The 24,928-nt window shown below is 36.1% G+C and overlaps 1 protein-coding gene across 4 annotated transcripts in view; it reads left to right on the forward strand.

The window, feature by feature from the left end:
• Nucleotides 1–24,251, forward strand: part of RUNDC3B (RUN domain containing 3B) — a 100,618-nt gene extending 76,367 nt beyond the window's left edge. For 2 of the 4 annotated variants that reach the window (XM_070424177.1, XM_070424178.1), the window contains 4 exons: nt 879–1,036; nt 10,441–10,587; nt 19,443–19,561; nt 21,769–24,251. In XM_070424177.1, the coding sequence (XP_070280278.1) occupies nt 879–1,036; nt 10,441–10,587; nt 19,443–19,561; nt 21,769–21,914 (570 nt within the window). In that variant the 3' untranslated portion in view covers nt 21,915–24,251. The remainder of the gene's footprint in view (nt 1–878; nt 1,037–10,440; nt 10,588–19,442; nt 19,562–21,768) is intronic. The other 2 variants (XM_070424179.1, XM_070424180.1) reach the window with 1 other exon arrangement.
• Nucleotides 24,252–24,928: the final 677 nt, after the last annotated feature.

Raw genomic sequence — 24,928 nt, forward strand, 5'->3', positions numbered from 1 at the left:
TTTGGTGTTTCCTAATAATAATAACTAGGAATTATGCATTGCATTCAGTGTATCAAGTAATACTCTACCTAGACTTATTTGTTTAATCTTCCCAACTAGGAAGATTAAAGCTCTCACTTTTTCAGATGATGAAACTGTGACACAGAAAGATTAAGTAACTTGACCAGGATACATAGCTGTTAGCTAGTAGACCTGGACTATATAGGCACCTGCAGGCCTCGTCAAAACATTGTATTGCTTCCTACTAATTTGTTAAAGCTAAAATGGTAATATCTGTTTTGAAAGAATAATCACATAGAGGCAGTTTCTTAATTGGTCAATCTGTGATTAAGTCTGTATTCTGAAACTAGGAGGCATACTGAGTCTTTTATTTATTGTTGCAGAGCTTAGAAATGAAAATGTTTTTTGTTTTTTTTTTTATTGATTTTTTACAGAGAGGAAGGGAGAGAGATAGAGAGTTAGAAACATCGATGAGAGAGAAACATCGACCAGCTGCCTCCTGCACATCTCCTACTGGGGATGTGCCCGCAACCCAGGTACATGCCCTTGACCGGAATCGAACCCGGGACCTTTCAGTCCGCAGGCTGACGCTCTCTCCACTGAGCCAAACCGGTTTTGGCGAAATGAAAATGTTTTAACTAAGTTTTACCTTAAATTACAAATGCATTTTAATGAACCTTAGAGAAGAGCTTTAAATAACGCACATATGTTAAATTTTTGTACTAAATTAAAAAATTATTTTTACTGTTTTATCAGTGATACTATAAAAAAGTTTTACTACAATATAGATACGACTAACATTTAAGCTATTTAGCATTTGTCTTCAAAATATATTAGAATTTTATAGTTGGCTGTATCTTGCTGATCTGTATTTCCAGGCTTATCTTGAAGAACTCTTACGACTTCGAGAGAACCAGCTGTCTGAATCTGTCTCCCAGAATAAAATACTACTACAAAGGATTGAAGATTCTGATCTGGCCCATAAATTGGAAAAGGAACAATTAGAATATATAATTGTGGAGCTGCAAGATCAGTTGTAAGTGAGATCCTTTTGGGAAAAATTTTGGCAGTATATGGACATAACTGTTTTAACATAACATGTTTTAACATAAGATTCAAATTCCAAGAAATCAGATCGCCTGCTATTATGTTCCCTTGCACTTACTCTTTTTGAAAGTTTACTTTTATTTTTCTTATTATAAAAGTAATCCATGCTCATAGTAGAAACATTACAAAATATAGGAAGAAAACAAAAATTACCTTCAGTTGTGCTACCCAGACTTAACTAATATAATTTGGTTGGATTCTTTCGAAAGCATATGTTTAATTTTAAAAGCACGTATTTAGTTATTGATTGATTGAGTGGTTGTAGAAATATGGAATATAAGACCAGTGCTGCTAAAAGAGCAGTGCCACTGCATAAACTTCTTGTTTCCAGAACATTACTAAGCACAGTTCAGTATAGCTAACTTTTCTCTAGCCAGACTTCCTTCAATGGAGGAAGCTGTGTATTGATCTACATTCTGGTACAAGCTCCTTAACTTGTCACTATTCAAAGCACTTGTACTAATAATACCGTTTTGTCAAACTTGATTTTGTCAGTTAATTGCTTATAGTGAAAATCTTCTCATATTAATATTTACTTAATCTTAAAGGATTTTTAAAATTTTCTTGAAATAATTTTAAGCTTTTGGAAAAGTTGCAAGGATAGTACAATTTCCATATGGCTTTTCCTAGATTCACTAGTTTTCTTTTCTTTTTTTAAAATATATTTTTATTTATTTCAGAGAGGAAGGGAGAGGTAGAGAGAGAGAGAAACATTAATGATGAGAGAGAATCATTGATTGGCTGCCTCCTGCACGCCTCCTACTGGGGATTGAGCCTGCAACCGAGGCATGTGTCGGGACCGGAATCAAACCCAGGACCCTTCAGTTCCCAGGCTGATGGTCTATCCACTGAGCCAAACCAGCTAGGGTTAGATTTACCAGTTTTCAATATTTTGCCACATTTGTGCTCATTCTCTCCTTCTCCCTATATATATAGACAGATACATTATTTTTTAAACCACCTGAGAGGTTGCATACATGTCTCTTTACCTCTTAATATTTCAATGTGTCTTTCCTAATAACAAAGATATTCTCTTACATCACCATAGTTCAGCTTTCAATTTAAGACATTTAAATTGATACAATGCTTTTATCCTATCTATAACTCATACTTCACTTTCATCAATTGTCCAAATAATGTCCCTTATTGCAACTTTTGTTTTTCTAGTAAGGATCCAATCCTGGATCATGTTTTGAATTTGGTTGTTGGTCTCTTCAATCACTTTAACTTAGAATAGTTTTTCAATGTTCTGTCTTACAAGAGATTGGTATTTCTGAAGAATACAGGCTAGTAATTTTTATAGAATGTCCCTTGATTTTAGTTTGTTTGTTCTTCCCTATGATTAGAATGAGCTTATCCATTTGTGGCAGGATTACAACCTAAGTGGTGTGTCCTCAGGACATCACATCCAGAGATACATGAGATCTGTTATTGGCCTTTTAGTAGTGCTATTAATTTTAATCATTAGGTTAAGATGTTTTTCTCTTCTGTATAGTTACTGTTGTTCCTTTTGTAATTAACTTGTAATTTGCAAGGAAACTAAGTAAATATAATAGATGATTTTTAAGTAAAAAAGTTTTATGAAGGAACATAAAAATTTAGTGTTATCTAGGAATTTGTTTGTTGATGAAAAGAATTGTGTTCATGTATTGTTTCTTATATTTTTCTAATATTTGAAAGTTTCTTATATTTTTTCTAATTGTCCGGTGGAGTATGACTCATTTAGGAGCAGAGTAACACCTTCTGTAGCCCCTTGCTTCTGTAAGCAGGGGGAAAAATATCAAGAGCCAAACAATAGAGATTTCTGGTTATTTCTTTGCAATGGAAAGATTAAAGTGATTTAATCTTCCTTTTACAAATAATCTTGGTAGTTTGTCTAAATTGTTTTAATATAAGAATAATTATGAAATCAGTTTTTATTTAACCAGCAAGATATTTTCCTTTTTTCCATGTTTGTTGAATTTATTGGGGTGACACTGGTTAACAAAATTCCACAGATTTCAGGTACACAATTCCATAATACATCATCTGTACATCACCATTTATCTCCCTGTTTCTTCCTCCATCTTCTCTCTCCCCTTCCACCCACCCTGGCAATCACCCATCCATGTCCATAGTATTTTCTCTCTTTTTTTCCTCAATACCTCTATGACCCCTACCCAACGCCCAATCCCCTCCCCCCTGCTCTTTCAACAGCTGTCAACTTGCTCTCTGTCTATGAATCTATCTCTATTTTGCTTGTTAGTTCATTTTGTTCATTAGATTCCACACATGAGTGAAATCACTTGGTGCTTGTCTTTCCCTGAATGGCTTATTTCATCTATCATAATACTCTCCAGGTCCATCCATGCTGTCACAAAGGGTAAGATTTCCTTCTTTTTTACAGCGAGGAGTATTCTACTTTGTAAATGTACCACAGCTTTTTTTATCCACTCATTTGCTGGCGGGCATTTGGGCTGTTTCCAGATCTTGGCTGTTATAAATAACTAGAGGCCTGGTGAATGAGATTCATACACTGTGTGTGTGTGTGTATATGTGGGGGGGGAGGTGTTCCTCAGCCCAGCCTATGCCTTCTCGCAGTCCAGGACCCTTTGGGGATGTCTGCCTGCCGGCTTAGGCCTGATCCCCTGGGGGTTGGGCCTAAGCCGGCAGGCAGACATCCTTCTCATAGTCTGGGGCTCTCTCAGTCCAAGACCCCTCACTCCTTACCATCACTGTGCTTGCTCGCCATGAGCCCGGCTTCTGGCTGAGTGGCGCTCCCCCTTTGGGAGTGCACTGACCACCAGGGGGCAGCTTCTGCATTGAGCGTCTGCCCCCTGGTGGTCAGTGCACGTCATAGCGACTGGTTGTTCTGCCATTTGGTCAATTTGCATATTAGGCTTTTATTATATAGGATGCTGCAATGAACATAGGGCTGCATATATTCTTTTGCATTAGTGTTTCAGGTTTCTTCATATAAATTCCGAGAAGTGGAATCACTGGGTCATAAGGCAGTTCCATTTTTAAAAAATATTTTATTGATTTTTTACAGAGAGGAGGGGAAAGGGATAGAGAGTTAGAAACATCAATGGGAGAGAAACATCCATCAGCTGTCTCCTGCACACCTTGTACTGGGGATGTGCCTACAACCAAGGTACATGCCCTTGACCGGAATCAATCCTGGTACCTTTCAGTCCGCAGGCTGATGCTCTGTCTACTGACCCAAACCGGTTAGGGCCCATTTTTAACTTTTTGAGGAAACTCCATACTGCTTTCCACAGTGGCTGCACCAATCTATATTCCCACCAACTATACACAAGGGTTCCCTTTTCTCCACATCCTCACCAACACTTATTTTTTGATTTATTGATTATAGCCAGCCATTCTGACAGGTGTAAGGTGATATATTGTTGTGGTTTTAATTCGCATTTCTCTGATGATTAGTGACATTGAGCATCTTTTCATATGTCTCTTGGCCATCTATATGTCATCTTTGGAGAAGTGTGTATTCAGGTCCTTTGCCTGTTTTTCAATTGGATTGTTGTTTTTTGGGGAGTTGAGTTTTATAAATTCTTTTTTTTACTTTGTTTTTAATGTTGCCACTATTACAGATGTTCCCTCCCCCCTTTGCCCACTTCCTCCCAACCCCCGCCCACCTTTCCCTCTGGCCATCATCACACTGAAAAAATACCCATCTTTAAGTATCCTGTACTTAAAGATGATTCTGATAAGTGAATTGTGAACATTCTAAAGGAAACGGATCTTACTCATCTGTTCAGTATTCTTGTAACAGTTTTTGTGCAAAGGAATCTTTAAGACACCAATTTATACCCATCCTGAGATTATAGCTGTACTATGGGAAAGTATATCTTCAACTTCTAAACTCAAGAAACTGCTGGAGCAGTTGATTCATTAAGATTTATAAAATGGCAATTTCCTAATTGTTACTCCTCCCATGATTATTGGCCAGAATCATCTACAAAAAAGGGGCTTTTCCTCATTACTTAGGGCTTTTTGGTGGTTACCATTACAGTTCTGATAGAATATTATTAATTTTCCGAATAAGATTCCAACACTCTACTTAGTTACCAAAGAGATGAAGATTTTGTTTCGCTTTCTCTTTTATTTTTGAGAATTTTATGAACTTTTTATATATGATATATTCTATAATGTAAATTAGCTCATTCAAGATTCATAAATAAGGTGATGATGTCAGCATAACAAATAAATCATCTGATTCATAGTTATCTGGAAGTTAATGTTTCTCAACAAGTAGCAACAGCCAATGCAAAATATACTAATTCAGGCAATTACTGCAAGTAACCAAAAGATGGCGCTCTATCCCTGTACAAAATCTTTCACCTTGCATTCCTCTGGTTAATTTGAACTACAGCTTGGAGGTGCCTGTGCATTTTGATCTTGCCTTCATGGCAAGCCTCAACCATTCCTTATACCCTCTTTTATCAAACGGCTTTTTCTTTGTTATTGTTTTTGTTAAAGGTATTGCAATATTTAATAGGAATTGAATATTTTATTTGGGTTGAACTTTTATTAGGATTATTAATGTTCCTCTTAGTGTTCTAGCAAAAAGTCAAATAGGGGGCAAGATCAGGCTGGCAGGGGAGGGCGGTTGGGGGCAAGATCAGGCTGGCAGGGGAGGGCAGTTGGGGGTGACCAGGTGGAGGGCTGAGACCGACATTAAGCAAATAGCGTTTGTTTCTCTTCCCAAGTAGTAAGAGAAGGTAGAGGTAGGTAATTCTGTTATTCTGTGTTTCTAAGAGAGTTAGGGGTGGAATGTATTCAACACCTTATATTTGGTGGTTTTCCCTTTCTTTGACTTCAGTACCCGGCCATTCTGTCCATAAGCATAAACATCTGCATTAGTTTAGTCATGACATAATAAATTCTTTATTTTCATGAACATGATAGCCTAAGATTTTCTCAGTGACCCTTGTCATAAATGGCACTGGAATACATCCTAAGAATGACAGCACGTGAGGCAATAAATGATAAGTGGAAAATAACCAAGGTTCGCTGCAATGGTGTTAGGCATTTTGCAAGACCCACTCTCAAAACTTATGTTATAACCATGATCTTCAAATGTATTGCCTTATCGAAATATAAAAATACTTTAATGTTATGGACCTTTGGGGTTGCTTGGGAATATTTGGGATCACAGATAGTAAATTCTAAATGCCAAGGGTTGTATGTCCTATATACATATGTGCAGCAGTTGAAAATATAACTATTTTGTGAGCATCAGCATAGCTTCTGAGGTAAATGAGAAAGAAGCAAAGTAAAGGAGAGAGGAACCCTCAAGTTTGGAGACACACGATAATTAAACAAAACAAAATAAAATTTTGAATTGGTTAAGTATTGCTATCAAAATATAGAGTACAGGATTCTAGACCTTTTCAAAGAGCTTGTAAGTAAACAGTAGATGAGAACCTAATCTCTGAAGGACGGCCTTTTTCTCTCTCCTTTAAAGTAATGAATGAAATATTTAGGGCTCAAAAGAATGTAGGATCTCAATTCTGAAGCCAGGGTTCTGTGTATTTACAGGGAATCTGTTTGAGCGATTTGAGAATATAAGTGGAGGGACCACCAACATTTAAGGGCTAAATGGAGAGAGGGATCTTTGCTGAAAGAGATCAAGAAAGAGTAGCCAGAGAGATATTTAGTGTTGTTACTTCACAAGAGAAAAAATGTATATGAGATTCACTTAGTATTAAAAAATACCATTGTTTGGGCCCCACCATCATAGAAACTCACTTCATTGATCTGAGATGATGCTTGGGCATCAGTATTTTAAATGCTTTCCCAGTTATTTGACTAGGGTAGAGAACCACTAGACTAAAAGTTTGTTGTGATGTTTAGCAAACCAAAGTGATACTTATTACCTTCTTAACAGCAATTTAATCACTTCCCTAAACATTAAAGCTACTTAGATGTTTTGTTAGTTTAAGTAAGAAAGTTGCATTGTAATTTAATTTTCAGTAGTATTGAAGTGGAGTATATTCTGTATTTGCTATCTTCCCTTGCATATTAGATTATTCCAAGGTGCTTTTTAAAATTCTATGCTGTCCTTTAGATTCATTCTACTGACATTTATTGAGCCTTCTTCTGTCCTAGATGCTGGGCTTGATACTAAGAATCTACACTAACAAAAGGGTAATATGCTAATTAGACTGGACGTCTTCTGGACAAAGCCACGGTGGCGGGGGCCAAGGCAGAGCAGTTAGGGGTGATCAGATCAGCAGAGGAGAGTAGTTAGGGGCGATCAGGCCAGCAGGGGAGAGCGGTTAGAGGCAGGCAGGCAGGTGAGTGGTTAGGAGCCAGGGGTCCCGGATTACGAGAGGGATGTCTGAAGGGTCCCAGTTTGGAGAGGGTGCAGGCCGGGCTGAGCCCTCCCCCCCTCCCCCGTGCACAAATATCATGCACCGGGCCTCTAGTACAAAATAAATTTGTTCTAGTTCCTGCCCTCAGAGTGCTCTCAGGGAACACAGACATGAAAACAATAAGAGCGATAAGGTGTCCCCAAAGCTATGATAGATGCTTGTATTGGATACAGTGTGAGACAAAGGAAAATGAACTAGGAAGGATTTAATGAGGTGGTGACAGTTATACTAATTCCTTAAAGTGGTTTAGATATTTGATAGAGCAGAAAGGTAAGAGATGGGTTTTCCAGGCATTGAAAATAACAAAAGCTAAAACAGAAAGAGATTAGAGTCCAGCAAATAGGAAACTGTGTGATGAGTCCTGGTTACTTAATATAGAGGGAAAATGTGTATGTGTGTGGCCAGGTGAGAAAGGGATTTATATACCATGCTAAGAAGGTCTGTGTAGTTACCAATTTCAGATCAGATTTCCATTTTAGAAAGGTAAACCTTTAAAATAATATTTTATAATAAATACTTATTAAGTAACTACTTGTTCCAGGAACTGGACTAGGTACTGAGAATTTAAACATGAATAAGATAACCTTGAGAATATCAGAGTCAGCTAAACAACTGACCTCTAAGTGATGTGATGAGTGTATTGGGACATGCATATATGTATGGTAATAAAGATATATACACATTGCAGCAGTAGCACAGGAGTAGTGGCCCAGGAAAAGCATCACTAGAAGTTGATTTTGAATAGAGCTTTGGTAACCTAGGGAGAGAAAGAATGTTATTCTAGGTAAAGGGAGGAGCAAATACAGAAACATTGGTGCAAAATATCATATGAGGGAGATGAGTATAATAAAATATTAACTAAAGTTTTATTAGAAGCAAATAGTTTATCTGGGAACACTGAAAGAGTTTTATTAGGACTGTACATTTTTACTTGAGATAAGCCTCTATTAAAAATGCAGACGCCTATAAAGTACTCCACATTTTTAGAGGATGGTGTAAATATACCCTTCCTGATGGCTCAATTCATGTGACAAAATCTCACACTGAAACTTAGCAAATTATTTGACAACTTGGATGTAGAATGCTGTTTTAAAAAGAGACAGTAACAAACTCCATTTTTACTAATTTTGTTTTTTCTTTAAAAACATTTATAAATAGATTTCTTCCTGAGGAGGTACAAAGGATTCACAGGGAAGTCTTTGGTGTTTATGAACAACCCAGAGTCTTATTGTGTTGTGTTGCACTGCATCATGCTTGGCTAAGATAAGCTAACAATAATCATGTGAAGAGTAATTACAAATCTGGGAAAAATAAAGTGTGATGATGAATTACTGTCTTATATAGTACAAGTTATATATTTAGAAGATATAGGAACTTTTCAGGGTTTGGCTGGGTTCATAAAATAAATTACATTCATTGAACATTTCTGTCATGCCAAGGAGGGCTTAATACAGAGCTATTTTTTTCTTTGAAAAATAAAACAACTCTTTGATCCTTAACTGAAAACATTGATGAAGGAGATTAAGAACATAAATGGAAAGGCATGCTGTGTTCATGGATTGGAAGAATTAATATTATTAAAATCTCCATACTATGCAAAGTGATGTGCAAATTCAGTGAAATCTATATCAAAATCCTAGTGGCATTTTTCACAGAAACAGAAAAAACAATCCTAAAATTTATACGGAATCAAAATGATCCTGAGTAGCCAAAGCAATTCTGACTTCTGCTTGTTTAACTTGTAGTATTCCATTCTGAGAGAGAAGCTAGTGTTTATGTTAGATAATATTTCTTTGTGGACATAGTAGAGCAAATATGTTTAAACGCAAATATGTTTATATGTTCCTGTAAAATCAGAAATGTTTGTGTGCAGCTTGTTGGAGACATGTAAAGTGGGGTTATTCCATTGGAAGCATGTTGACAGCCAGAGGTGGGGTGCAGATTGGTTTTCTCATGTGAAGGATTGTCTTGCCAGCACACCACTCACTGTCACCCACACAGGACTGTCATTGTCGCTGAAAATTAGTGGCAAGCACGAATTACTTCCGTATCTGAACTGATGGCTCAGAATCTTGGTATGCTAGAGTTGTGGACTACTGTCGGAGAACGCAGGTGGCCTTAGGTGGTATTTTAAGGTCTTTTAGAGGTAGAATAAGAACTTTGCAAACATAATTATGCCTTTAAATGATTTTTAACCGCAAATTCAGATGTTGAATTAGTCTTGTGACAATGACCAGTTAGTTTGTGAAGTTGAAATTTTTGGCAAAAAGCTAGTCTTTTTCAAGTTCTTATGAACAAATATGAAAGGAAACCATGGGTTGTAATAATGGCTTTTATTCTGTAGCTGAAATATTTCCAATGGATTATACTGTTCAATGCAGTTGTCATTGATTTAATTATTTTCATAAAAATTCATTAATAGTCACTTCTCTCAAAAACAATTACGGGAACCTCATGAATTTTTTATTTTTTATTTTTCTGCATTAATTTTATTTTTAATCCATTAAATTCTTTTTGTTTATCAAGTTAAATTACCTACATAGATTGTGAATTTTGAAGTTAGAAAATCTTACACATAGGATCTTTATTTTCCTTCATATTTTAACTGGCATCTTATAACCTGTAGCTTTAAGATATCACCATTGTTTTTTAATTAAGATGTAGAATGCAGTTTGTATCCATCAGTCTTCTAGTAATATCTCTGTGGAAATAGTAGGAAGTCTGAATGTCACAAGTGATTTGTTGTAGCTAGCCAAGAAAGAATGAAAAACACATATTGTAGGAAACAAAACAGTCCTAGCCCCATCTAGCCTTCCCGTAGTTTTGGTCACAGACTATTAACATACCATTTTAAAAAGATGAATTTTGGGGGCCTAAATTGATACCATTAATAGCAGGTTCCTCTGCCCTTGCAGAACAATGAAGACAAAAGCACTCACCATCTTAATATTCACAGGACTGTGCTAAAGAATAATGATTTAAGATCAAGACAAGAGTTAACTGCCCACCTCACCAACCAGTGGCCTTCCCCAGGAGCTTTGGATGTCAATGCTGTTGCCTTGGATACGTTGCTTTACCGAAAACACAATAAACAGTGGTATGAGTAAGTGTAATACTTTTTTTTCCAACTAATTACAGATTTAGTTGTGCCAAACAGGGCAGTCCACTTTGGTTTCTCAGTTATTCTTCTTTCTGAATTGATTATTAACTTAGAAGAAAAGTAGGACTTAAATACTTTGGCTTGTCAAGTACTTTGCCAAGTAGGATTTAAATACTTAGGCTTGGCAAGGTTAGGTTGAGGTTTTGAAGCCAAGGCAGCCTGGGGAAGTAAAATTATCTGAGAAATTATTATGCAGTGTTGTACCAGTTACCTACTTCTCCTGTTAATCTTCAGCCAGTCTCTCAGTTAAGTCTATGAGCTCCTATTTAATGAGTCATCTATTTTTTAATTCTGGCTTTGGTGTTTGTATATGCCTTAGGACTAATTTTCCCGCTAGCAAGAAAACACAAAATTCCGTCTCATGAACAGATAGAAAGATTTATACTTGTTTTTGTGGGTCTAAAAAGTTTTGTTAATTTTCACTAAACCTAATTTGTGGAGGCTATAGAAGATATAATCACTCTGCCTATGTTGGTCCCAAAGTTCAGGACTGTCAATTAGTTGTAGTTTCCCAGTTTTCAGAGAGTTGCAAATCTTAGTATTTCTTCATTTTGGAACTTGTAAATTGTTATCTTCTTTTTGGCTTTAGGCACTTTCCCATCTGTTTTCAATTTTATTTTTATTATTCCTTTTTAAAATTCTCACCGAGGATATGTTTTTCATTGATTATATGGAGAGAGAAAGAGAGAAAAAAACACATCAATGAGAAACATCAATGGGTTGCCTCCCATATGAGTCCCAACCGGGGATTGAACCCACTACCTGGGAATGCGCCCTGAATGGGAATCGAACCTGCAACCCTTTGGTGCAGGGGACGATGCTCTAGCCAACTGAGCCACACTGGACAGGGCCCACATTCCCATCTTGATCATTTTTTTCAGTATCTTTATTTTGCTATCTGTGTTCAGCTAATTTTCTGATTGTTTTCCCTGTTCTTCCTCCATCCTTTCTGTTCCCTCTATTCCCTTCCCTTTCTCCCTTTTCCTCCTTCTTTTTACCTTCTTTCCCCTATTTCAGTAATTTTCAATTTTTTTAAATCTCATGCACATATAAATGAATTACTAAAATTCTGCGGCCCACCAACAATCTGACAAAAAATAGGTATAATTTTGATTCATTCACACTGGAAAGATATTGTTGTGTTGGCTGTTGTCATTTTTTTATTTGACAAATCTGGGAAAACAGGTCAGTGTCCCTGACTAAATAGTCATTTTTTAAAAATTCTTGCAGCACAATCGGCTGAAAATCGATGCTCTAGTCTAACCTCCTTCCCTCTCTCTTTTTCTTTCTCTGTTCTTCTTTTGGAGCTCTTGTTTTTTTTAATTTAACTGGGAAAGCTACATACACACTTCTTTCTGTGCTGCTTAGAGTGCCGTTCACTAGGAGATTAGCAGCCATTCATTTCTATAAAGAGTGTTTTAGCACAGCCACAATTTCCATGCGCTTTAAGTTGTGATTTTTTTCATTTATCAAAAGTAGAACTCAAAATAAATTTGACCTTTTTCTTTTTTAAAGTCCTCACTGGAGGATATGTTTATTGGTGAGAGAAGGAGAGAAGAAGAGGGAGAGAGAGAGTGACAGAAGAGAGAGGGAAAGAAGGGGGAGGGAGAGGGAAGCAGAAAGAGAGAGGGGAAGAAAGAGAGGGAGGGAGAGAGGAAGAGAGAAACATCAGCTGGTTGCTTCTCATACACTGAACCACAACCTAGGTATGTGCCTTGAGACAAATCCATGAAAAAAAGTTCTTTTATACCCTTACAAAAGTTATGAATAACTAGAGTATATCTCATTCTGCTGGTACATAACTTTATCTTTCAGTAGCATATTTAATTAGTGGAAGACCATACGAAATAATATTAATTTATTTATATTTCTAATTTATGATTGAAAAATTGAGTTTACAGCAATACTTGGTACATTTATCTTGTCTATATATAACATATAAGATGCTTCTGCTTTTTTAACTGCAAAAATATTAATAACATTAAATCCTGACAAGTTAAAGGACTAAAATCGATGCCCTTTTATTGCAGTATCCACATTGTCACTTTAGATAGAAGTGTATTTTAGCCAAAATACATGCATGTACCCCTGCCTGCCTGCAGAGCTACCTATTGAGGAACAAATGAGTCTAAGTGGCCGTACTTTACCATTACATGCAATGTTAGTGACTGAAAAGTAATGTCAGTCTCAGAAAAGAAAGCAGCGAAACTGCCTGCTCATCTATTTAGTATGAATCCAGACTTTATAGTTCTTAATAAGTTACTCCATTAGTTTAAGAAGAAAGGATACTCCTTCCTTCCCAGCATCATCCCTTAATATGACCTGACCTCCAGTGTTGTTATTGCTTTTAGATTGCCCTTCCGCCAAACTGATATCCCTGAACAAAAAGTGTGCAGCTAGGGGACAGCTGTGACATCGCTGGACCTAGAGTTTAAGTCAGGACTTAAAAGTAATCTCTGCTGCTGAATTGCTGTGTAACGAAGCAGCAGTTCCTCTTCTTACCTCTTGTTTCTGCACACCCAGCACTTGGAGTAATGCCTATTTACATAGAATTATAAGGGTCATGTGGGTAATAAATTGCCTGGCACTTAATAGCTTCCCGGAAAACCTTTATTTATTTAAACTCTATATAATTTTTTTTTGTTTATACTGTCAGATCTTGTATCTTTCATGTTTGGAGAATATACACTCACCCAACATCCCAAGCTCTACTTTCTTAGAGAGTTTCTAAAACTTTATGCAAAATTAAAATGACCAGCAAATCCCCAATTTTTCTGAATAAATAATTCCGAACTTTTCATGTAAAAATGGAGACTTTTAATTTTGAGAAAAAACTAGTGCTCTATAAACCTTATTTGAAACAAATATAGGTTTTCATCAGGATCCAGTTTTTGCACCCCTCAGATGTGTAAAATAAGCTAAAGTCTTAAACTAACCTGATCACAAATTCCTCTTAATCTGACCAATATCTATAATAATAAAAGCGTAATATGCAAATTGACCAAACGACCTAACAGTAGAATGACTGTCAGGATGATCACGCTATGACACCCGCTGGTGCCAGGCCAGCCAAAGCAGATGCGATGCAATTGGTCGGGGGCCCGGCCATCACCCCATGATTGCCCAAAGAGGGAGGCCCAGGCAACCGACCAGTGGGCTGCAGCAGGTGGGCGGGGCCTACCTCTTTGGGGAGATCAATTATGGGGCTCCCGGACTGTGAGAGGGCACAGGCCAGGCTGAGGGACAACCCCCACCTCAGTGCACAAATTTCGTGGACCACGCCTCTAGTCTTAAATAAGTTCAACAAACATTTATTGAGAACCTGCCAATTATGGAGGAGGTAGCCAAATCAGCTTTAACAAGGAACATTAGCTCTCTTGATAATTTGGAGAAAGAAACTCACCCTAAAATGAGTCATTAAATTACATGATAAATATAATTTCCTGCTGAGAATATGGGATGTCTACAATTATTTCTTTAGGAGCTCTGTGCCTCATTTGTCCAGTTAGCTTTGAGAAGAAAGAAAGCATGCTATATGATAATAATGAATTTTGTGGACTTGTTGACATTTCTTTTTAAAAATAACTAAATACTTTTTTTAAATTTAAAGTTGGCATACAATATTATACTAGTTGCAAGTGTTTTGCATTTATATATGAAACATTTATATAACTTACAGAGTGATCCCCTGACAAGTCTAGTACCTGCCAGAAACCACACACAATTATTATAATATTATTGACTATATTCCTTATGCTGTACTTGACATCCCTATGACTGTTTTTATAATAGACAATTTGTACTTCTTAATCTCTTCACCTCTTTCACCCATTCCCTCAATCCCCTCCCATCTGGCAACCATCAGTTTGTTCTCTGTATCTTTGAGTTTGTTTCTGTTTTGCTTGTTCATTTATTTTATTTTTTAGAATCCACATGTAATTGAAATCATATGCTATTTGTCTAACTTAATTCACTAAGCATAATGCCCTCTATGTCCATCCATGCTGTTGCAAATGGCAAGATTTCATTTTTTTTATGGCTGAGTAATATTCCATTGTATACACAGGGTAGATAAAAGTAGGTTTACAGTTGTTCATATGGAAAATAATACAGTAATTAATAAATAATACAAAAATAAACTCTGTGTTTCATGTACTCACAACTGTAAACCTACTTTACCAACCCCTGTAAATACTACAACTTTTTTATCCATTTGTCTATTTTTTTTCTTAAAATGAGCCATTGGATAACTTGGCTCTGTGATCAGCTACTCGTAGAAGGACCCATGTCACAATAGAAAATGTTAAATTTATTTCTATTGACTGTACTGTTTATAAAAGTTTAAAAATATAATTTATAATTTATTTCTTGATTATTTAGATCTGGTAAGATTAGTTATGCTGGATTTTATATCTTATTTTTATTTCAAACATAGGAATATCACATTAAAACATTTTAGGCTTACTGTACAAATCCAACAATAAGTATATAAAGTTTATTCCCTTAACACACACATAGAGCAACTGATTATTGTGTTTTCTTCCTAATAAGTTCTGTTTTAATATTTTTCTTTATATGTAAAGTCTAGGCCACATGAGCTTGTTAGATTCTGGTTATATATAATCTTGTAAGGTTACTTTCTAAATCACTATTTTCATTCCAAATGATCAAATTCATTGTCATCACATTTATATTTTCTACTTAAACTTTTTCAGTCTTCTAAATTTATCATTGCTTCTCAATTTTGCTGTCATTCACAAAATTACTGAGAATTATGAGCTTTTATATTAGGGTAATTTTTCTTAGTGACCTCTTATGAATAGATATACTCACCCTAGATGTATTAGAGGTTCTCCTTCCCAAGTGTGTCTTTTGTATGTTTTTGGAGTTGGACTCCCTAAAGCACTGAGGCTGCAGAATTATTTTGCAGTTTGTAAATTTTGCATTAACCTGACTCAAACACATCCCATTCTTAAAGGCTCCCTTGCATCCCTCCATTGATTTTAGTAGATTAAGAGTAGGTAGATATTTTGCTAGATCAGATGCTTATATTTTTCCTTAAACATATTTCTATGAAAAAGCAAACCAAGAATGAAATGAATAGGCTATTTCTGTTTTCATGCACATTCATATGTCTCTACTCATACAGTGTTTATATATTTGTTTTTATTTTGTGAATAATGTCTCCTGTGCATCACCTTCTCTGCTGTCCAATGGCTACCAGATAATGTAAATTATTATTGACATCAGTACATCTGTTGGGCAAATAAGTGATGTAGATTACCTATATCATTACTTCTGATCACTGACATAAAGTGTATGATTGTAAAGAAATTTACCTATAAGTGAATTCAGGCTTACAGCCCAATTTTCTTTTTAATTTGTCATTATTTGTTACCCAGTTCTGTATATTGAATTTTGTATTTGAGTGATTTTAAATTGTTTAGTCATATAATAAAGGCAGTGAATTTTATTATGTCCTAAGTGCTTATGACATATAAATCTGACAAGTTTAACTTAAATTATATTTAGCAATGTAACAATGGCATAAACTTTTAAACTATAAACTTTTATGTAGTCATAATACATGACTCTTACTCGCTTGGGTTCTTATTTTGATTACGTAAGCTATTACTACTTTTAAAATTCTACTCTGAGAAATAGTGATAGACTGTTAATTGGTTTGATGTGTCCGGTGGGTTACATTTAAATCTTACAGTGTGGTGCTAGTCCGTCTAAAATTCTAAGATAGGATTTAGTGGTGACCTTTTAATGTCCCATAGACATAGTTTTACTTCATATCAAAAACAGTTTGTCAGGTGTAGTTACCAATCACATTGGATCAGGTAAGAATGTGAAAATCCAACCCATTCTTTGTCATTAGTGCAAGCACCTGAACTAGATTTTTCCTAGATGGTGAGTCTATAGTCAGTTTCATGTAAGACACTTATTATATGGGACTGTTCTTAATATCTTATGAATAAGGGGCTTAATTTTAGCTTGGGATTTTTATTATTTGTGCAGAACAGTATTGTCTATAAATCCTGTCCCTGTATTCATTGGCATTTGATTAAGTAAAGCCTGTAACTCAGGGATTGTTCACTAAACGTGAAAGATCGAGGTAGGAAGCTCCCCTGATCACTTTGGATTTGGAAGGTGATATTCAACGGGAACTTCAATAGGTCACGCAGAAAGCTAATTATGCTGCATTCACAGAGCTGCCTGTACAGGTTTCCTCCCTCACATGGGGGGCCGTTCTTGAGATGACTGTAAATGTGTGCTGTCAAACTCTCAGTTTTTACAATATTTCAATGAATTCCAAATCATTTTGCTTCTGGGTATTTTTTGTTTATAAATGTATCTCTATGTAATTTTTGCATTTTAATAACATTAACAAGTTTCTTATGATGAAAAGTTAGTATCAGAAACTCATCTTAAACCTTTGTTTTAAAAGAAAGCTCCTACCTATTAGGCACAGAAAATAATTTGGAAAAGAAACTTATTCATAGCTTCCTTTACTAAATTCCTGTGTTCCTGCTTCCCCCCCGCAGTGGTTCTCAACCTTCCTAATGCCACAATCCTTTAATACAGTTAGTTCCTCATGTTGTGGTGACCCCCAACCATAAAATTATTTTCGTTGCTACTTCATAACTGTAATTTTGCTACTGTTATGAATCGTAATGTAAAGATCTGATATGCTATATGTGTTTTCCGATGGTCGCGACCCACAGGTTGAGAACCACTGCATAGCTAAGTAAATAAGATTTTATACTGTATTTGATTAAATACAGTATCATTTACATGATCTACCTCAGCAAACAAAGCTGTTTTTTAAAGAACAGCTTCTAATAAAATAGGAAGCCAAATCTTTTCTTCCTTTACCAGAAAGGCGATAGCATAGCATAGTAGTTCAGGAGACAGAATTAGAGCCAGGTCACCAGGTTCAAACCTAACCTTTTTGTGACCTAGTTTTCTCTGTTAGGAAGTAAAGGTATTAATAATTCCAACCTTTTAATGTACTTATGAGGATTAAATTATACACACAAAAATATTTAGAACAGTGCCTAGCATTTGTTAAGTGCTGATATTGGGTATAATTTTAAAAAATTACATGTTGTATAGCTCATATACTTGTTATCTATATAATCTATATAATAAAAGCCTAAGTGACTGTTATGGTGGAATGACCAGAATGATTGGTTGCTATGATGTGCACTGACCACCAGGGACAGACGCTCAATGCAGGAGCTGCCCCTGGTGGTCAATGTGCTCCCACAAGGGGAGCACTGCTCAGCCAGAAGCCAGGCTCATGGCTGGTGAGCACAGCAGCAGTGGTGGGAGCATCACCTGCCTCTGTGGCACCGCTAAGGAGCAGCGAGCCAAGTGGTAAGGAGCCTGTCACTAAGGAGCAGTGAACTGAGTGTTGAGGAGTGAGTAGGCGGGCGGTAAGGAGCGAGGGATCCCAGACTGCGAGAGGGATGTCCAACTGCCGGCTTAGGCCCAGGGGATCAGGCCTAAGCCGGCAGTTGGACATCCTCCGAGGGACCCCGGATGGCGAGAGGGTGCAGGCCAGGCTGAGGGACCCTCCCACCCCCCAGTGCACGAATTCTGTGCACTGGGCCTCTAGTCTATTATAATTATCAGAAATTTTCTATAATAGAATTTCCCATTACTTAAAAATATAATTAAAAACTTTTATATTTCCAAAATTTGAAAAATCACCATGTTATCAAGTGAGAATACTACTTGCATTGTAAGCTAGTAGTTACTCCATCACCACATTCTTCTCCTCATTTCTTAGAGGAAATATTTATTGTATATATCCTCCCATACTTAATATACATGCATTTGATAAATTTTAAGTCTACTTTTATGAATATGAATAATGACTATGTAATAGATTATTTAAATTATATATGCATTCCTATAACCTTATCATATAACACATGACATGTCTAGGAAATTAGATAGGGTTTGAGTACCTTAGGAAATAGATGTTGAACCTAAAAAACACATTCATTTTCCTGGATCATTTATATTTGGAAATAGTAATGAATTGTTCTCTTACTTGAAATGGCAATAACATCAAAGCTGCATATATCTCTTGAGTTGGTTTTATCCTGACAAAACAAATATGAGGACAGTTTAATAATAAACCTTCATTAACTTTCTGTTTATAACTGAGGTTTTGTTTTATTATATTTCTAATTAATTCATTTAGTAGAAAATGGGCTCACAATTGCAAATACATGAGGGAAGGAAGTTAAATTATCTTGATGGTGTGTTAACACAGATATTTTATTACCCAACATTTTTTAAGCTTCTAAATTATAGGAATTTATAATAATTTGTTACTATAATAATTACATAAAAATATCAAGGTATTGAAGAATTCTGAAGTTCTTAGAAGACACTAGATCATTATTAAGTTATTCCAATTTTGTTCTGCATCTGTAGATTTTTCTGCTCCTTTGTCACCTGATAATAATCAGATGTCCCCATTTCTTAACAAGCTCAATAATAAAAACAAACAAAACTGGTGCAAGGATTTGTTTGTTTGAAAATTTGCTTTCTTTTCCATTTTTAGTGGATTAACCAGATAGACCTACAAAAAGGGTGGAGGGAAAAGTATAATTGAGATCATATTGCAGCCTTGATAAAGACCACATTTAAATGGAGAAAATTGGGGATAATTTAACCAGAAATTAATCAATAAATTGAAGAAAACCAGTAAAGAATATCTCTAGAAATTATTTTTGTGAGAACAAATTTAAATATATTTCACTGTTATTTTACAGAAAAAGTTATCAAAATCTTGACCAGTTTTCAGCTGAAGTTAGCCTTTCTCAGACTTCCCTGGACCCAGGTCAGTCACAAGACGATGGAAAACAAGACACGTTAAATTCAATCAGTGAAGGTAAGGAAAAAGTCTGTTTGAAAAGTACTTTTTCTGCACTATTGATACTGTGGTTACAGAGGACTGCTAAAGAATAATTGTGATAATTCTGCAAAGTATGCTAAGAATTAAACTGCCATTATGGTTAAAAATGGTCTGCTCTTGTTTGTTCCTCATGTGTTTGTGGCTAACCTTCTAGATTCTCTTTAGTTTTTACCTTTATTTCCTCACTTACTGTGTCTTTTCTACCCACTCTGATTTGGCTTTTGTGTCTCTACTACTTACTGAAATGATTTTATCAAGGTGATTAACCACTGCCATATTGCTAAAGTCAGTTCTCTGCCTTTATCCTATTAAACTCAGCAGCTTTTGCTATAACTGACCATTTCTTCATTTTTTAGTCACTTTTGGTACCTTGTTTATAAGAACTCTGAAAAAACGTGGGGAATAGACATAAAGGAGTTTTGTTTTTCCCCATTACCCCTTTCAGCTGTGCTCGACCAACCACTCTTCCCATTGGGTTGCATCTTCCTCAACTACATCTTCGTCAAATTCCACAACTTTTCAGGTCACTTTCAATGATCGCATTTGTTTCTAAGACTCAAGCTATTCCTTTTAAAAGTTCAATAGCTTAGTTGGTTCAAAGCTCCTTTTTCCTCCCCTCAGCATAAGCTACAGTGGTGAATACAGCCCTTTGGATTGGACAAGTGGTACTGGTATGAAAGAGTGCTCACATCTTTTCTCTCTCCTTCCCAGTCCTACATGTGCTGGTGTGTGAGAGCTAGGGAGTTTCTTACCGAAGGGGAACTGCAATCCTTTAGACATCCAGTTTCTTTTGTTTTCTTTCTCCATTGCAATAAATGGCACCCCATAAGCATTATTCTAGATTCTACTCTTCCCGCTTACATCAGTAGGTCAGTTTATTAGCAAGTCCTGGCAGCTCCCCATATAGCACATGCTATAGACTGACCCATTATCTCCTCCCTTACTGCAATCCTAGCCTGTGCCGCTTGGATGGACTGCTGCCACAGCTTTTTCAATGTCTTTGGTCTCCCATTCTTGCCTTCTCATAATCCATTCTCCAAACAGTAATCAGTGATCTTCGAAAACATTGTATCCCCACTTAAAGTCATCCTGTGGCTCTCAAAGACAGAGTAAAATTCAAATTGCATATCATGGCATCGTTATTGTTGATAGACAGGATGAAAAGTCATTTTTTTTCAAGAAATATTTATTAATCACCTTATATAGACAGATATTATGCTAGTAACTTATTAGTAGCTACCACATTTCATCAAATCTAAGATGCTTTGAGTTTTAAGATATACAATTATTGCCCATTTGGGTGGAGTTGGTTGTCGTCCCATACACCAGAAGGTTGCAGGTTCTATTTAGGTCAGGGCATATACCTAGGTTGCGGTTGAGGTATATATGGGAGGCAACTGATCTATGTTTCTCTCACACATTAATGTTTCTTCTCTCTCCCTCCCTCCGTCTTTAAAATCAATTACAAATACAAATATATATATAAAATCCATCCTTGGATGAGGATATGATAAACCATTATTTTATGTATAACCACGAAAGAAAAATGCTAACAATTCACTATAACATTTCAACATCTTAGCATTTTAAAAAATATTTTTTATTGATTTTATTTTTTTTAGAGAGATAGGGAGAGGGATAGAGAGATAGAAACAGTGATGAGAGAAACATCATTGATCAGCTGCCTCCTGCACGCTCCCTACTGGGATCGAGCCAGCAACCAGGGCATGTACCCAGACTGGGAATTGAACCTGTGGCCTCTTGGTTCATGGGTTGACACTCAACCACTGAGCCACACCACCAGGCAAGCAGTGATTCTTAAATTTATTATCATAATGCGTGGCACATAGAGTACATCCAGTGACTTCTAACTTAACATTTGTAGCAGTACCATTTGAAGACTTGTAGAGTCCAGACTCCACTATCGGTACATTTAAAACAGACTGGTCTTTTTGCTATGCTATAAAACAAAAAATCAATTTTCTGCTTTTAATGACTAATTTGTTTCTGCTAGGACCTACCAACCTCTGTCATCTGAGGCAAAAAGTTTTGTTAACCTTCAACTGTTGCCATATCAATATTTTATAAAGTATGAAGTTTTTAGTGTTTTTAGGTCCTTATTGGACCTAAAGGACAATTCTTCAAGGACAATTAACTATTTGTTATTTTATCCTAATTTCCAGGTAAAGAAGACACTCCCTCCTTACTTGGTCTCTGTGGGTCTCTAACATCAGTGGCAAGTTACAAATCTCTAACTAGCCTCAAATCCAATGACTGTCTTGCAAGTCCTACAGCAGAGATGACAAGTCCAGGCCTAACTCCATCCTGAAAAATTTCATGTAAAAGCCAAAATATTTTATGTTGCAGAAGTTCTATTACATAAGTTTGACTGCTGGGAAAACCTTTGGAATTTTATATTGTTCTGGCACATATGTGGAGTTCTGTTGCTTCGAGTTCAATCTACTCCATGAAAACTGAATGGAAAAAAAAAGATCTTGCCATTTTTTTCATTAAAAAATTCTTATATCTGTCACTGAGAAAGTTTAAAATGAATAGGCCTAACATTTTTTTCAAAGATCCTCAAAATTAATAATCATTTGCAAATTGTACATACTTATTCAGTCGATTTTCATATATTTAAATGTATCATAATTGCCAGAGACCGAGTTCAAGGTTTTATTTCAGAGACTTTAGGCAAGTATTTTCTTTCCTTTTTAATTCAATGATTCAAATTTCTAAAAATGACTTAATAATTTCACTTTTCATTAATTTCTTCCTATGTTCTCATGTTAAAAGCCTTGTTTTTAATATGAGGAGAATGTTTTCAGCTGCAGTTTGACAGTAGCTTATTCAGTTTTTCTTTAACAATCATCATTTGATATCAACTTAGCATTCCACTTAACATTTTATATATTTTGTAGGAATGTGCCTTTAGGCAGTTACTAAATTTGTTAGGGTCATAGGGAAAGTATTTTACAGTATTTTAGGCCATTTAGGTAAAATGAATAAAATTTCTTATCTTTGTTTCTCCAAAATTTTCTTAAAAGGTCATCAATTAAAAAAACCTGACCGAATATGCATCCAAAATTAAACAAAAAAGTGTAGAGCAGATGTTGAAAAAAATATTTGATCAGGGAAGATTTCAAGTTTAATCAAGTATCTGAGAGGCTTTTAAATTAGTATCAGTAGGTAATCACCATACTTAATGTCCGGCATACAGTGCTGTTTTCTATCCCTTATGGGCTGCAGTGAAGTCTCATGTATGTTTTATAGTTTCTCTTATTAATCATGCCACAATCTCATTGTAAAGACAATATTAAAAATCCCTGCACTTCTACAGGTTAAAAAAAAATGTTTTCTTTTTAAAAACATCTCTGAACTGTATTTTAATTTTTTTGCAATTTTTTGGAACTATACATTTTTGTCCCTAAAAACTTCACCATATTGGAAAAGAAAACGTATTAAATGTATTTTCTACAGTAATATGAGGAAAACATGATCAGTTGTGCCAAAGAAGTTTTATACATTGTTTACATGAAGAAGCTACAATACTTACTGGGGACTTATGTGATATTTTTGTTTACTAATAAAACATTACATTCAAACTTAGTAGCTTTGACATATAGGAAGAATGTTCCTCCTAAAGCAATTTATTTTTGTTGAGAGGAGGCAAGAAGTGCTGAACTTATCACAGTCATTCTTTGTGTTAGAAATGTAGGAGTGTGGTGGTTCTCTGCAATCTTTAGAGCTTTACTCTCATAATTTGAAATTTAAGATAATAAATAGTAACAAGGCTAGTCTTATATGTAAGATAGTTCAAACAATATCATTTCAGGGACAAAAGAGGCCTGGAAGCCCTTAAAATAAGTTATCTTAGATGTACCAGGACTACTCAGAGCTTTATTCTTTTAGCTTAAGGCTTTTTAGTACTTGTAAAAATGCAAACATTCTTGAGAAATGGTACCTTTAATCTCTGAATTCTGAATACCTTATTGTGAGTGAGGTATCCAAAGCAATTTTTACTCAGCATGGGGGATGGTAGTTATAAAAGGAGGGCAGTGGAAATCTTGGGAGGAGGAAGTGAGAAATGGTTAAGGAGGGGAACTTCAAAACTTTTAGGCTGGCCTTAAGCACTATTGCTGCTTTTCCTAAAAACTTTCAGAATGTTTTAATGCTTTATCATTCACGGTCCACACTCAACTTGACATTTTCCTTCAATAACTTTAAAAAATCATTGTTACATTTTTTCCGTACATTTTTATAATACAGAAAGTTAACTCAAGATTCCATAATTAATACAATTTTTCAGATTTGTCTAATGTGTACTGTAACTTGTGCATCTTAACACAGTGCATCTTAAGTGCAGATTTAAACATGACACCTGAGGACCATGACTTCCTCCTTTCTTGGAGCTCTTGGTATAAATTTCATCTGCTAATGTGAATTCAGGTTTCTACTCAGTTCATCTCATACTAATTAGAGAGATAGTTAATGTGTGCATGAGGAAACAACTTATGTCTCAATCTTTAGTTTCATTTGGTAGTGTTTATTGTTCATACACCCTTCCCAAAATAGAATGCTGAATTACATGCTAATATTTCCATGTGTATTTTGTTGCCTTGATGTATTACACTTGTTGCATGTATATTAAACATTTTGTACCATGCATTAGTGGTCTTAATTTATCCTTGACAAAAAGTTACTTGATTCAGGTTACACACTGAGTTGACAAATAGGGTAAAAGTATATTACCTAACTAGAGGGAGGCCCGGTGCACGAATTCATGCACAGGTGGGGTCCCTCAGCCTAGCTAGTGATCAGGGCTGATCAGGGCCTTCTCACCCAGGAAGAGACTGTAGGAGGTTGGCCAGCAGCGGGAAGTTGGCTGTGGGAGCGCACTGACCACCGGGGGCAGCTCCTGCGTTGAGCATCTGCCCCCTGGTGGTCAGTATGCATCATAGGAACGGTCGCTTAGGCTTTTATTACATAGATATCTAAAATATTAGTATCAAAATGGTTTTGGAAGAATCCTTATTTCAACTTATATAAAATAAGAGGCCCAATGCACGAAGATTCATGCAAGAATGGGCCTTCCTTCCCCTGGCTGCCGGTACCCGCCTTCGCTCTGGCCAGAGACACCTTTCCGCCTTCCCACGCTGCCTAGAGGCCTGGAGTGGCTCGGGCCATGCGGAACACCTGCGCCCTGCCCCCTCGGGGCCTGCGTATGTAAATTAACCCACCATCTTTGTTGGGTTAATTTGCATACCCACTCCTGATTGGCTGGTGGGTGTCATGAAGGTATGGTCAATTTGCATCTTTCTCTTTTATTAGTGTAGATTGAAT

This window comes from Myotis yumanensis, unplaced genomic scaffold (assembly GCF_028538775.1).
Source record: "Myotis yumanensis isolate MYYU_CA2020_CCGP unplaced genomic scaffold, mMyoYum1.0.hap1 SCAF_9, whole genome shotgun sequence".
NCBI classification, from domain to species: Eukaryota; Metazoa; Chordata; class Mammalia; order Chiroptera; family Vespertilionidae; genus Myotis; species Myotis yumanensis.